Source organism: Pelmatolapia mariae, linkage group LG1 (genome assembly GCF_036321145.2).
Source record: "Pelmatolapia mariae isolate MD_Pm_ZW linkage group LG1, Pm_UMD_F_2, whole genome shotgun sequence".
Taxonomy (NCBI): Eukaryota; Metazoa; Chordata; class Actinopteri; order Cichliformes; family Cichlidae; genus Pelmatolapia; species Pelmatolapia mariae.
This window is the reverse complement of record NC_086227.1, coordinates 35,188,433-35,203,667: the sequence shown is the minus strand read 5'-3', so window position 1 is coordinate 35,203,667 and position 15,235 is coordinate 35,188,433. Positions and strand designations below refer to the sequence as shown.

Sequence of the window (15,235 nt, the reverse complement as noted above, 5' to 3'; positions counted from 1 at the left end):
ACTGTTGCAAGCTTACGTGTAGGCAACCCCCGACCCCCCCCTCCCACTTGTTCTCAGAAGTGCTCACACACACACACACACACACACACACACACACACACACACACACACACACACACACACACACAACTCAAAACATGCACCCTCTGCACTGACTGTGCTTCTAAAACTGGAGGCTGGTTTGAGGAAAACCTCATCTGAACCCACCTGTGATGTCCAGTCCTGAGGCATAAGGGTCACTGGACAGACCAAGCTCTCTGATAAGGTCTCAGGCAAACCAGATGTCGAAATATTTGCGCGGTGAAATTTGGCTACCTGTGGTAAGTAAGGAAAATATTAACCCGACAGCTTGAACATGTTCTTCCCGTGATACCTACCTGGTGTCAAACAGTTTTCCTCTTCTCATTCTTCCTAATCACCTACTGGGCTCTATAGGCGTATTTTCTCTAGAGTTTTTGTTTTTTCAGGGAGCAGGTCAAGTTCCTGATAAATACCCCAAACTTTGAAAACGCCACCTACTGACCAATCATTTCTCAGGAAAGATGGTGGCAGCAGATAATCCTGAGGACCGCTGTGTGGAGATGGTAAGAAGGTATCTCTTTTTAACAAACTGTCTAAAACTGACGATTTGCGTGATTAGTAGAGAAAATTCCGATTCAGAAGAGAGAACCTTTTCCTTTATTTAGGTCTAAGTAAAATACTAGTTTTAAAGTAGTTTAATTTGCTCTAGAGCATTAAAAAAAATCCCAAAAGAGCACAAAAGACTTCCTCCCGTGCCTAAGTGAAATAACAGTGTCACTGATTAGGCATTTACCCCATTTAGACATTGCTATCTCTGTTTCTGCCGTGGGCTGCAGCACCTCTGTTTCAGAAAGTTTATTGTTAAAGTCATATTTACTGGTTATTCCCAGTAAATATGCAGCTCTGGATCTGTCCCTGTTTGACAGTCATCCTCGATTGGGAATAACCTGTAATAACCAGCGTCTAGTGTTCTTGTTGGCATAAGTGAAGCCACACACTAAAAAGATGCACCCAGTATGTTAAACTTGATTCTTATGACTGGTCTAGACTTGCAAGTTGAGTTAAACATATTTAAACTGGCCTACTTTCACTAAAAGACCTGTGCTGTAGTTATTGTTGGATCTGAACCTTACCACTGATCATGCCTACCAGTTAATCAGTTTGTTAAATGGTATGACCAGTCATGATAAATGATGAGCATTTAAAAGTGAAAATATTTTTCCCTCAGGTGAAGAGGTTGCCTTTGCTCACAGCTTAAAAATATGTCTTGCTGAACCCCAGGGGTGCAGTTTAGGCTGATGTTGTTAAAGGCAGATCTGAAAATATGAGGTGAATGTTTTAAGATAATAGATATTTTATTTTAATTGTCTCCTCTCCCCAAAACACAAATGCTCATTTGGTTCCTGCTTATGCAAGAGGCAATATTCAAGTTTATTTCATTGTGACTCTTTTTGCATTTCTGACTGCTTAGACAGAAAATGGTGTCCGATGGCAAGCTGGATCCGTGGCTTTCAATTCAGAACCGACTGATGTTCAGGATAATGAAACACCTCACTCTTCACCATTTAGAAAACACCACCAGAGCCTGCAGACTCTCAAACCTTTTCGATGTTCATCAACACAGTCAGTTTCAGTGATGGCAAACTTGGTTTATAGGCTTTTAAATATTTGTTAAATGGTTATGTGTAACATATTCTAGACGCTCGGGTATGTAATTCATTCTCTTCAGAGATCATTTTCCCCTATTTTTTATATCTAGGTCCCATCCTGTGGAAAATGCGAGTTTCACATCCTTTTCAACTTTTACATGGCTGATCCCCATCATGTGGGGCTTGTTCAGGAATCGGCTGGATATATCGACCCTCACACTATCTCCTTCAGATGTTGCTGACGTTAGTACGCAAAGGTCTCCGATTCCCATTTCTTTACACTCATTTATCATATACTGTATTACTAATGCATAATAGACCTAGTTGATGAAATTTGTATTTGAGCCAAAGATTCATTAAAAATCAGACTATACTGTCCACATCAAATGTAGGATGTTTTAATCATGGAAAAAGACTTGATTTGTTGTTAAAATGAGACCGCTGAGTGTGAGTGTTTGACAGGTTTCAGAGACTCTGGAAGGAAGAAGTGGCAAAGAGAGGCCCGGAGAAGGCCTCGCTAGTTCGTGTGGCCCTGCGCTTTCTGAGAACCAGGCTGATTCTGTCGACTGCTGTTTCTGTCTTTACGACATTGTCATTATTTCTCGGGCCTGTGAGTTATCTGTCTTACAATATATGATACACTGGTCCAAAAAATTAAGGAGAATTTTATAATTAGAGTATAACGTCAACTAGGATAAAGCTCTGGGATATTTATCTAGTCAGTTAAGTAGCAGAGGGGGTTATTCATCACTTTCAACTGCTTTGGTATTAATGAAGTTAACAACAGGTGGACCAGAGGGGGAAAATGAGAAACAAGAATGGTTCTACTGGTGACATTTACACTGACATTTTTTTCCCTAATCTGTTCTGACTGATTTTTTTTAAAAGTTCACCAACTTTGCTAGGTTCAGTGTCACTACTGGTAGCTTGAGGCAGTATGTGGACACTAAGGAGGTTACACAGGTAGTCCAGCTCCTCGATGATGGCACATCAGTATGTGCCTTTGGCAGGTTTGCTCTCCCAACACAAATAAAACCATCTAAGCGATTAAAGAAAAAAATATCGCCTTAACAGGATATAGCTATATGGAACTGATAAATTACATTAGTTGGAGAAGTTACCAAGAGTGGCATGGGGTGCATGATTTTATTTTAAGTAGAAAAAAACCCCAAAAATCACACATTTCCATTATAGAGCTAAAATTATAGAGCTAAAAAGCCAAAACCCCTCTCTGCTACAGTTTGACATTAATTACACCCCAATCATGTGAATTTTACACCCACCCTAACTATGCACCAAGCTGCAGTTTAAATGATTCCTGCTCTTTAAGTAACTCAATCCTTTCTTTCTGGCCTTTCAGACGGTTTTGGTCTATCACATTTTAAACTGTATTGGAGAACCAGGACAGTCTGGACTTTTGAGTTGTGTTGGTTTGGCCTTCGCTCTGTGTTTCACAGAGTTAAGTAAAATATGGCTAGCCGCCCTGCAGTGGGCAATAAACCTGCGTACAGCAGTCAGACTGAAAGGAGCATTCTCGTCAGTTGGTTTTCAGAAGGTCATGTCTCTGCAGACACAAAGGACCATTTCAAACGGAGAGGTATTTGTATCATCTTATTTCAGTTCACAGGTGAATGGAAAACTTAAATGTTTATTTTTTTTCTCTGCTCTCACTTTCATCTAGATAGTTAACATTTTGACCAATGATTGCCACAGAGTTTTTGAGGCAGTAACGTTTGGGTGCTTAGCACTATCTGTCCCTGTTGTCTATCTTGTGTGCGCTAGCTACGCCTGCTATATTCTTGGCTACACAGCACTGATTGGAGTCTTTATTGAAGTTTTCATCATGTTTTCACAGGTATGTACATATTTCTTAGACTGAAATAGTATTATTATACAGAGTGAAAAAGAGACAAACAGTATTTAAATGGCTCTGATTTTGGAACAACAGTCTCCAAATGGTTGAGAAATTTTAAAATGTAAATAAAAACTAAATGCATTCATTTAAAATTTCATTTTTCATTTGAAGCATGTTGTGTTTTTTGGTTTTATTTTGCAAAAATATAGGCTAATTCTAAAATTGATGCCTGCCACATGTTCCAAAAGACTGGGAAAAGCTGTGTAATGCTGCAAACTGGGGATTAGCAGCTATACCATAATAGAGGGGGGGCCTTCTGTAGGTGTGACCCTAGTCGGCATGGTCCTGGTCTGGCTGTGGCTCAGATACATGTCTATTGTTTATGGGTCATTGGTTGCTTTTCATACAAATGCTATTTTCTCATCTTTTCGTTTTATTGCCAGTATTCTTTAACTAAGTTTAACACGATTTTAAACTGCAAAATTAGAAAACAATAACTTGTATTTAACTCAGTTGTATATTTAAAATGTTGCTGTCTTATTGCTTGTTTTCAATAGCCACTAATATATTGTGTTTGTGGTGTTTAGCTATTTTCCGGTGTGCTCATGAAAAAAAAGAAGTTGAAGGCTGTAGCGATAAAAGATGGCAGAATTCAAACAATGGGTGAGATTCTCAACAACATTAAACTTATCAAGATGTATGCCTGGGAAGACTGTTTTGAGAAGAAGATTAAGGGTAAGTTAAGTAGCTGTATGTTGGCCAACAGAATTATGTTATGTGTATATAAATAAAGAATTGACACATATGTAGTCGTGCTGCCAAAACCTCCACAGAATAGGGGCGAGACTGCTGTCTTAAGACCTTTCACACACTCTAACTGTCACACCCACATAGAAATGTTCAGAGAATGTTCAATTTAGAGCCCCAAAAAACACATTTAGGCTTTAATAGTGTTCTTGTCTAACCAATACATGCTCTCAGCATATATTTATTATTTATTTTTACCCATTTTCTATTTGTCAATCTCTCTTCATTAGTGTTTAGCTGTTTATGAAATAACTGGAAAAATGCACAGATTTTGATTTCTGTTGTGTTCTCTTACCAGCCTTGCATAAGAGCACTCAATGTGATGTTTTCCCCATCTTTAAACATTATAAGGAACTATGCCTTTATTTGTCTGTAATTTTTAACATGAATGTTCAACTCTAGCAGAATTGGTCTGAGCAAAAAATATTATTGAAGGTAAAGAGAACCGGCAAACTTTTTCTCTCACAGGATTTAGAAAAAAAGAAAAGGAACAACTAAAGTTGGTGGGTTACATCCAGGCTACAAATTGTACCACTACCCTAATCTCTGCCACCTTTGCCACCGTTCTGACCCTCCTTATACGCACTGTGATAGGCTTGCCACTTTGTGCATCTAGTGTGAGTACCACAGAAGTACAGCAGTAATAAAAATTTTTAAATGTGGTTTACCACAAATTGAAAGTTTCCTGTATTTTTCTTTATTTCCAGGCCTTTACCACTTTTGCCATCTTCAACTTCATGAGTTACTGCCTTGCTCTTATGTTTGTGTCTGTGAAGTGGATAATTGAAGCTGGAGTGTCACTAAAACGATTAAGGGTAGATATACTGTAAAGGCTCTTGATCCACTGAATCATATAAACATAATTGGCCACTTGCAGGAATCTGTTTCAGGATGTAATGCTGACTTATAGTAAAAACCTTGTTTTGTTTCATTGCTAAACCTTGCTTTTCCTCCTCCCAGAGGGAGGGCGTATGTATAGGTTCTGCTTGTCAGTTAGTTAGCAGTCTAGCATTTACAGTTTTCAATATATCATTTTCAAATTTTGTGTGATGGTAGATCTCAATAAGAGCTTAAGCATATTTAATTTTGGTGATAATTGGGTCAAGGTTGCTCACACCTAATGTCAAAATTGGTAAAAACTTTATATTACCCAGAATTTTTTATGGATTGTCTTCAAAGCTTCATAAAAGTACACTAGACCTTTGGGGACTTGAGTAACTAAGTTGGTTAAACAATGTTGACTTTGACCTCCCAGAAATCATATGGAGTAATATATGAAAGTGCATGGAAAGAGCTGTATAATACACGTTTTTATTTTTCAATCCAATGCCCTAAAACATCACAATGATACCATAAAGTTCTCAAAATCACACAGTGCATGACTATATCTTAAAATCTAAAGTTTTTAAACCTTATAGAAGCCAAGGACTTTTGTCAGTTCTGCTCCAATCAAATGGGTAAAGATATTCAAATACACCATTTAAGTATTTAATGCTTCAGGGCCATAGGTCAAAGGTAGGAGTCACGTGAATTAAGAAAAGCTCTATGTTCCATTACATTGTCTCCAATTGAATCATCTGATTGAAGATTGAAGAAGAAGCACATCATCTGAATTTCCCAGCAGCCTAAACCTATTGCAGCATAACTAAGGGAGGATTCAGGGTCAGTCCAGCCCTAACTATATGTGTTATCAAAAAGGAAAGGTTAATCTTAAAAGTACAGAGGGTGCCTGTCTCCTGAATCCAAACTGGGAGCTGGTTCCACAGAAGAGGGGCCTTAAAGATGAAGGCACTGGCTTCCATTCTACTTTTAAATACTCCAGGATAGCCAGTAAGCCCTGAGAGCAAAGAACACTAATGGGGAAATATGGTACTATATTCATTTTAATTAATTAATCTAATTAATTTCCATATTAATATTGCTGACATCAGCACAAATGATCTACTTATTAGTAGATAAGTTTAAGTATAGCTATTGCTGTTAGTTGCGCTTTCTGAGTGTTCTCCTTTATTATTATTATTATTATTATTATTATTATTATTATTATTAGTAGTAGTAGTAGTAGTAGTAGTAGTAGTAGTAGTATTAGCAATTGGCAATCTCAACCTTTAAAACCTGGACATAAATTCATAAATTCTGTCCATTTCAGACAATACTGCTTATCCAGAGTCCAGAGCCTTACCTGAGGAAAAACCAACACACGGGCTCTGCTATCGAGGTGGAAAATGCAACACTTTCTTGGTCCGAACTTCACAGGCGGTCAGGCCCTGTGTCTAGCTCAGAAGAAAGTGAGACAGAACAAATGATGAATGAAACATCTCTGAATTCAACAACTGAAACCTTACCAACTCTCAGACACATCTCCTTCACACTTCCTAAGGTGTGCTTTACCTATTTATTTTTGTTGGCTGTTATGTTCTTCTTGTAACTGAGGTCATCTAGGCTCTGGATGAGTACACAATAACCTCAGTCGTATTTCCAAAAGGGAAACCTCCTTGGTATCTGTGGGAATGTGGGCAGCGGAAAAACATCACTGATTTCCAGCATTTTGGAACAGGTTGGTTTCTCATTTACTTTGTTCTTTCCTGCTTTTACCTGTCTCTGCTACCCACTGACATGATTCATTTGATTTTTATTGGCTGGTGTGTTTCAGTACTTTGTTTTTTCCCGTTGCTGTTATGCAAATTAGGCTCTCCAGTTAAGGTTTTTTTTCTTCAGTTTAAGGGATATGTAAACACAGCTTTTCTAAACACTACCTGCTCGATTTTTAGATGTACCTCCTTGAAGGCTCCATCACAGCTGATGGGACATTTGCCTATGTTTCCCAGCAGCCTTGGATTTTCCATGGATCTGTTCAGGAAAATATCCTTATGGGGCAACCTTTTGATCAGTCAAAGTAATTATTTTCTAATGTTTATTTCCAGTTAGTTATACCATACTTTAGTGGGAATTTGTTGTCATATAAACAGTAACTACCAAATCATTTCAAAAGTAAACTAATATGACGTTGAGTAAGTAATAAGACATTAAGGTAAGTAATCTCTAAGTGAGAACAACAATGCCTATTATTGCATGTTTTTTTGTGAAATGTGAGTTTTGTAATTATTTATTTGGTCAAATTGGCTTAAAACGATCACTAAAATGTTTTGTTCTATAAACTATCAGCTGTCTTTCATTGTTACTTCACAGATATGACAGAGTTGTACATGCTTGTAGTCTCAGAGAAGACCTGAAAACCCTGCCACATGGTGATCAGACTGAGGTAGGTGATCCCTACATTGACTTGATGTAAATACACTGAGATCATTTAAAACATTTCCATACAAAGGAAAATTTCTGCCTATCATTTATAGAAATCTACTGATATTCTTTTGGTTTATTAATCTCAAGATGCAAACTGGTGTAAGAAAAAAAATGGATAAGTTTGTATGTACTATTTTGAGAAACTCTACCTTCTAAGAAGGTAAAGTTTCACTGCGTACTTTGTCATTCACTATTAATTTTGCTGTAAGTGGATTTTGTGACATAAAAAGCTTGTGGCTAATGGGCTTATTGGTTTTTTTTTCAGATTGGAGAGCGTGGGCTGAATCTGTCAGGAGGACAAAAGCAAAGGATCAGTCTGGCCAGAGCCATCTACTCCAACAGGGACATCTTCCTCCTTGATGATCCACTGTCTGCTGTCGATGCTCATGTAGGGAAACACATATTTGAAGAATGCATAAAGAAGGAGCTCCAAGGCAAATCCATCATACTGGTTACACACCAGCTCCAGGTAGAAAATTTTACTTTTATTCTTCATAATAGGCTGAGTCTGAGCTTTGATGGTTTGAAGTTTAATGGCAAAAATGCATTCGTAAGGAATTTATTGACTTTCTCTCCAAGAGTTTGGAAAAAAAAATCTTTGAAATAAGTAATTACAACACCTATGTCAAAGAATCTTACAATGGTACAGCCATAAGCTAGCTGTCTTGATTTTGCACAAAGACAGAAAAGGGCTGAAAGCTGACTGGAAATACAGAGACTGGCCTCCCATTCTGTGTACTAGTCATTGGTTATAAATGTGGATACATGTAAAAACAGAATTTTTTTGTTGAATAAATTCAATTATGGCCAGAGTTATGGTAAAAAGACTGTAAACAAGGTATGCTATCTAAAAATAAGATGCCAGTGGCAAAAATGATTGAGCCCTAAATGTGGCTACAAAGAAATGGGTGTCACCAGTTGTATCTTGCATTCAGTAAAGTCTGTTAGAATTATACAAGGATAGATCATGATGTTGCATGACTCAAAAACCATACCTAATTTAATCTTGGATCCTCTCTTCTCCCCTTCAACTTTAATTTATTCTGCACGTTTTGACTGCTTTTTTCCCCCTCCCTGGATCAACTGTTCTCAAACTTTGTTCATCAGCAGTCCTCAGAGTCCACTGAAGGTTGTTCCCTACGAGCAAAGTATAGTGTGCATTGGCTTTCATCAGGAATTGAAAGAGTCTGCTGAAAGGGAATTTCAGGTGGCCAGAGCAGGACTTCTAGGGACTAATCTAAAAGCAGTCATGTTTGAAGCAGTGCAGCCTTCCCCGAAAAGGCCACCTTCAGGAAATTTAAACCTGTTTAGGTTTTTGCCTTGCTTTTATAGGCAGTCTCGGAACTTCTTGGTCACACCTGGTATACAATCTCAATAAATCACTGTGCTGTGATTGTTGAAACTTAAACTTAATGGTATTGTTTTAATCACAAATTGTGAACCATTTTGGTAAGTCACTCCACTTCAGATGCAACAAGAGTGTTTGGGGGGGGCATTTTTCACAGTTGTCTTAACTTATGTCTTTTAGTATTTGGAGTTCTGTGATGATATCTTGGTTCTGGAGGATGGTGAGGTTCAGGAGGCTGGAAACCATCAAGCCCTGATGAATGCAAATGGGCGCTATGCTCAACTCATCAGCAACTACCAGATGGAAGAGTCTAAAGTAAGGATTTCACACAAACTGCAGTACAAATGTTTGTAGCTCTGTTACTCTTACTGTTCACTTAGCTCAAAAGCCTTAGTATCAGTTCTTTGTTGCTTTGAATTCACTGCGTTCTGTAAGCATTATTATGTTAAGTATGCAGACTTAACTGTGAAACTATTGTTGTTCTCTTTTCAGAAGCAGATGGAAGATGAAGTGATGTCCCTGGATCCTGCCAACTTGAATGAATCTGAGCTCAGACCTGGTGAAGATGTTGGAATGATGAACAACGGTATTAAAAACATGAGCATGAAATTATTATTATTATTATTATTATTATTATATGATTTGTAATGCACCATTTAATTCATGGTGAACTATGATAGACTTTTGTACGAAGACACATGTAAGAAATGTTTGCAATAACAGATGTTATGGGACAGGTGCACCATTGTGGCACATTTCTCAAAGTCCATGTGTGACAATTTCTGTGCCTTCAATCTAGCTGTCATGATATGACTCTGTTAGCTACTTTAACTTTTATTGATGTCTTAGAACTTAGAAAATAACTGCATTTTGTGCAGGTTTATGTTCATATTGGAAGAGAGATATCAGGTGAAACTGAAGAGCTTAAAAAGTTGTGCTGTCCGAGTATAGTGTTCATTGATTGTTTTTATAATCTCTAAAATATCTATAATCTGACCATATATATATATCTTTATCAACTCTCTAGAGATACAACTGTATAACCCAAATTATGTCTCATCCTAGTGCTTAGTTACTTCTGAAGTAGTAAATTTGGCAGTCTGTATTTACAATAGTGATTGGCACAGTGGGGTGGGGGGGGTGGGGGGGGGGGGGTGGGGTGGGTGTCTGAGCTTCAATATCCATGATCTTGACCAAACTTTATTAAAATCTTGTGAACATCATAACTTTAGAAACATGTTGCCTATCTTTAATTTGATCCCACAGGTATGTCTACCAGGAGGCTGAAGGGCAGCACTGGCACCCACCAGTATTTTTTGAATACAACATTTCTTAGGTTCTTCTGTGACCGAAATCTAGTCTAATTAGTCAAGATTTAAGCGAACTTACTGATTTGATAACTGTTTTTCTTTAAGCTGTTGTCACACCTGGTGATCAGCTGGTCAGTCAGGAGTCTACCGCTGAAGGCAGAGTCTCTTGGAGAACCTATCAGAAGTACTGCCTGGCAGCTGGAGGTCTGATATACAGACATGCATGTGCAGTGATTAAAAGTTTACTTTTTAAGTTAAATCTACTTAATTTCTATTGCATCAGAGGAAGGGTACTTATGCAGTTTTATTCTGATAAATGTTTTAAATTTGGCAGTGAAGTCTTCTATAAGCTGTAGATGCTGATAATCCCAACATTAAACATGCATTTTTATGACTGTGTGCTGTACGGTTCACACATCCCACCTGCTTTAAAATTCTAACCATGTTCCTCCAGGATATATTGTCTCCTTCTTCACGGTGCTAAACATTTTCACGATGGTTGGTACTACAGTCTTTAGTAACTGGTGGCTCAGTTTCTGGCTAAATCAGGGTGATGGGGTGAGTGTTCTTACTGTTACACACGTTTGATTAGAACATAGTGATATTTTATTTCACTTGTGCATAGTCCTGTCAGAGCTACTTTTTTACATATAAATGTATATCCTTCTGAGAACTGAGGAAAAATGTATCTTTCAGTTCAGCTCATTTTGTGCACTACAGTGGACATAATTAATAAGCTGGGTCTCAGGAGGATATTTTCAGCTGTGTGAATCTTTGCTGTGTATACATGTATTGCTTAACTCACATGGTTAAACTCTGTACATGTGTGTGTGTGTGTGTGTGTGCGTGTGCGGTTTAATTTGGGTAGAAAAAAGAAAACTGTGGATTAGTACGTTTGTTGTCCGTTAATGCTGTGTTTTCTGTTTTGTCCCAGTCACCCAGTAACACAAGCAGCAATGCAACTTTCATGCAGGGTGACATCTCTCAGAATCCACAACTGCGCTTCTTCCAATTAATTTATGGCATGACTGTGATCATCACGGCACTGTTTGCTACCATCAAAGCCTTTGTTTACACTAATGTCACCTTGAATGCTTCCTGCAAACTCCATGACACAATGTATAAGAAGGTACTGTAAAATCTCTGACTCATGGCTGTATACTTTCAAACAAGCATCAATGTTTACTTGTTTAGTATACAAAGAGCACAGCAATTTCAAATGATCATGCTCAGTGGCTAATAGTAAGCGGAGTTTTTGTTTTTGTTTTTCGTTTTTTTAACCTTGCAGATTATTGATAGTCCGATGAGTTTCTTTGACACGACTCCATCGGGCCAAATTCTAAATCGTTTCTCTAAAGATCAAGAGGATGTGGATGCTGAGATTCCCCTCCACGTGGATGTTTTCTTGCAGTATTCTCTACTCATCCTGTACACCATAATGAACATTGTGGCTGTCTTTCCAACCCTGATGGTAGCTGTGGTTATAATGGGAGTCCTGTGTATCCTGCTCCTCTTGTGCGTTTGGTTCTCGTTTAGATTTAACTGGCATATTAGTTTAGTTGGAAATTTGAGCAATTCGCAGGTTGTAGGCTTCCATGGTAATGGTTACATGTTTTAATCAGTAGTTAAATGAATATTTAGCCATGACAAGTCTGTTTGTGATCCATCTGCAGCGTATTGAATAGGAGCACATGTCAGATAAAGAAGATGGAGAACATCAGTCGCTCACCATGGATCTCTCACACCACCTCTTCCCTGCAGGGCCTCAGCATTATCCATGCTTACAAAATAAGAGACAAACACATAGAACAGTAAGATAGCAAGAGCTTTAAAAGGAACATAAATCTCAGCATTGTTAATTTAATGTAACAGCAGTATGTGAGATCTTCATAACAATGTCTTTTGATATTGGTCTTGGCTTTTTTGTGTCATAGGTTCAACTACCTGAATGACGTCAACTCCAATTACTGTTACCTGTTTTCCTCTGGCATATGTCTGCTGACTTTCTGGCTGGATTTCATGGCTACACTGATGTTCACATTGGTGGCTCTATTTGTAGTGTTCAGCAGTAATGAAGTAATCAGTCCAAACAGGAAAGCCCTGGCCTTATCCTACACCATGCTGGTAAATCTTGATAGCAAATGAAACATTTTTTAATGTGACACTGAAAAGTAAATTTGTTGAAATCATGTTTGGATGATACAATTGGTACTTCAGTTGACAGGCGTGCTTCGGCTTGTTGTAAAACGGTCACTGGAAGTGGAGGCAAGATTCAACTCGGTGGAGCGAATCAAGGAATACATCATGGTCAGGCTTTTCTGCCACAATCACATTTTTTTGTTTGTTTGTTTTTCTTTTTAAATCTCAAAGACTTAAATTTCAATATACAGATCATCTCTAACCTCGAACTGTTAATTTTTTGCAGGACTGTAAGTCTGAGGCTCCCAGGCACGTAAAGGAGGCTCAGATCCCACAGAACTGGCCTAGCAGTGGGGGCATCACCTTCAAAGACTATAAGATGAGGTATAGAGAGAATACACCAATCGTCCTGAATGGCCTTGATTTCTTCATTCAACCTGGAGAGAAGCTGGGCATTGTGGGAAGGACCGGCTCTGGTAAGGCCCTGGATTCAGCAGGTGTTGTTCTCTTTGACTTTTGTTCAAATGTTGTGTGTAAAATAACCTAACCTGGATGTCAGTCACTATTTGTGCAGCTCTGGCACACTGTAACAACAGTTTCAGTGTAAATTTTCAGCTATTTCGTGCTTTGCGTCTGTAGGGAAATCGTCTTTAGGAGTAGCTCTATTTAGACTTGTGGAGCCTGCAGCAGGAACTATACTGATAGATGGGGTGGACATCATGTCCATTGGCCTGCAAGACCTGCGTAGCAAATTGTCTGTGATTCCTCAGGACCCTGTGCTATTTGTTGGTACAGGTAACCATGGCCAACCCATACATCACATGTTGGTCTCACCACTGTGGATCAGTAAGTGGTTAATCAGCCATTTTCACAGGTACAACTTGGATCCATTCAATAAGTACACTGATGAGGAGATCTGGACAGCACTGGAGAGGAGCTACATGAAGGATTCGGTATGTAAACAGTGCAATAACTTTCCTTTGCTTAACCTTATTTTTTGTTTTTGCTTTTTGTTTTACAATAGTGAGGTAATTGACTTTTGGAAGCCGTAATGCTTTTTCTTTTATATAATGAAAATGACAGGTGCATAATCCCATCAGTTGTGTTCTTTATTTTCTTAAACATAACTTTTAATATGAGTTTCATTTTTACCCCTTTAGCACAAATCAGTGCGATATTTGTCAATGGGATATAGCTCAGATTTGGACTTGAATGCTACTGACTTGTCCAGGGTCCTTTTTTTTTTGCTTTTACCTCAATTATCCTGGGATTCTGATTGCTGCCACTCTTAACACTCCTAAGAGGAGGCTAATTCAGCAGTAAAATTGTGTTGTGATTCCATCCCCCCCCCCCCTTAGATCTTCAGCCTGGAGGGAAAGCTACAAGCACAGGTGTTGGAGAATGGAGAAAACTTCTCTGTAGGCGAGAGACAGCTGATCTGTATGGCTAGAGCTCTACTCCGTAACTCCAAGGTGCATATGTGTGTGTCTGTGAGAGAAGTTGTTTCTTTCCATGCGCTCCTCCTTAAATCAGTACTTTCCTGCAGTAACAGAGGCTCATATTGTCTGATAGATCATTCTTTTGGATGAAGCCACAGCCTCCACAGATCCAGAAACAGATGCTCTGATCCAAAAGACAGTCAAAGAGGCCTTTCAAGACAGCACTGTGCTCACCATAGCACATCGCATCAACACAGTGATGAATGCAGATCGTATTCTAGTCATGGACAATGGACAGGTAACAAAGACGGTTACACAAAACTAATCCATATGTGATCTTCAGCCTCAACTTACCAAGTGTTCTCTTTGACAGGTGGCAGAATTGGACCACCCAGATGTCCTGAAGCAAAGGCCAGAGTCTCTGTTCTCTTCTCTCCTGGCTGCTTCTAAAACAATGAAGAGATGAACCGGTGTAAAGCTGTGATATCAAACAAGCACAGTAATCCCTGTAATGTAATACATTTACACAACATATTTTAATGTTAATGAAAAGGCAGTGTAACCTTTTTATAATTTTGATCACTCACAAACATATTGGAGTATGTCGACCTGTCCCTCACACTTGGCTGCTATTTAGTTTTCGCTTGTTTAGTTCTCTGTTTTATTAGGTTTAAGCAGCAAAGCTTTTTTTAAGCTTGATCATCAAGCTAACTATTAGGTTCAGGTTTAGGTTAAAATGTACTTTCACAGTATAAAACACATGTTACAAAGGTATATCTGTTAGTGTTTGTGTGCATGTGAATACAATTCCCATTAGTATTCACATGCACTATACACAGTTGTCTGATGTCTCTGAAATAACATTGCTCTGTTTATTATAAATAACTACTGATGATGCTGCCCTATTTGAATGACAAGAAGGCAGAGGAGGGTACACAATGGTGATAAAAGATGATGAGCATTCACTTATCAGTATTGTATTAGTTCTCCTAGATAAGCAGGATGCGTTTTTGTTTTTAAACCTTGAAGTTTTTATAAATAGTGCATTTTACTTTTTTACTTAAATGCATGTTAAATGTTTCATGGCTTTAAACAGAAGTGAACACGAGTTTTTTGATGTAAGTTTTGAATCTATTGTGTAAGTAGGGACGACTCGCTTTAAAAAAAAGAAAGAAAAAAAGAAGCATGGTGAGGGTGAGGGCTAACCTAATACTAAGATAGGTTTTTTGGTTTAATTTAAAAACGTAATTAGTTGATGTAGTAGCAGACACAAGCTCACAAGAACCTTAAAAGAACCTTTTGATAGGCATATAAAAGATTTTTTTTCTTATTTTAAATAAATTTCAGCTGTTGACTGGTTAAAA

General features: G+C 38.2%; 1 protein-coding gene across 1 annotated transcript; it reads left to right on the top strand.

The window, feature by feature from the left end:
- The first annotated feature begins 542 nt into the window (after positions 1 to 542).
- LOC134626541 (ATP-binding cassette sub-family C member 12-like) lies at positions 543 to 14,337 on the top strand. The gene is made up of 29 exons (XM_063472495.1): positions 543 to 584; positions 1,493 to 1,644; positions 1,781 to 1,927; positions 2,133 to 2,280; positions 3,031 to 3,267; positions 3,352 to 3,525; positions 4,113 to 4,260; positions 4,801 to 4,949; positions 5,040 to 5,147; positions 6,482 to 6,712; positions 6,818 to 6,889; positions 7,104 to 7,228; positions 7,522 to 7,594; positions 7,901 to 8,104; positions 9,164 to 9,298; positions 9,476 to 9,569; positions 10,399 to 10,497; positions 10,748 to 10,851; positions 11,228 to 11,422; positions 11,582 to 11,808; positions 11,967 to 12,104; positions 12,228 to 12,417; positions 12,511 to 12,600; positions 12,719 to 12,908; positions 13,072 to 13,225; positions 13,301 to 13,385; positions 13,791 to 13,904; positions 14,005 to 14,169; positions 14,245 to 14,337. Exons 1-29 carry the CDS (start codon positions 543 to 545, stop codon positions 14,335 to 14,337), a joined length of 4,083 nt encoding a protein of 1,360 aa, XP_063328565.1.
- Positions 14,338 to 15,235: the final 898 nt, after the last annotated feature.

What these genes read in the sequence shown, in the direction of transcription:
- LOC134626541 (XM_063472495.1), top strand. Translation starts at nt 543, where the DNA reads ATGGTGGCAGCAGATAATCCTGAGGACCGCTGTGTGGAGATG. An exon ending in TGTCATTATTTCTCGGGCCT is followed by an intron (nt 2,281 to 3,030) that starts GTGAGTTATCTG and finishes CTGGCCTTTCAG; the next exon opens with ACGGTTTTGGTCTATCACAT. An exon ending in TTTCCAGCATTTTGGAACAG is followed by an intron (nt 6,890 to 7,103) that starts GTTGGTTTCTCA and finishes CTCGATTTTTAG; the next exon opens with ATGTACCTCCTTGAAGGCTC.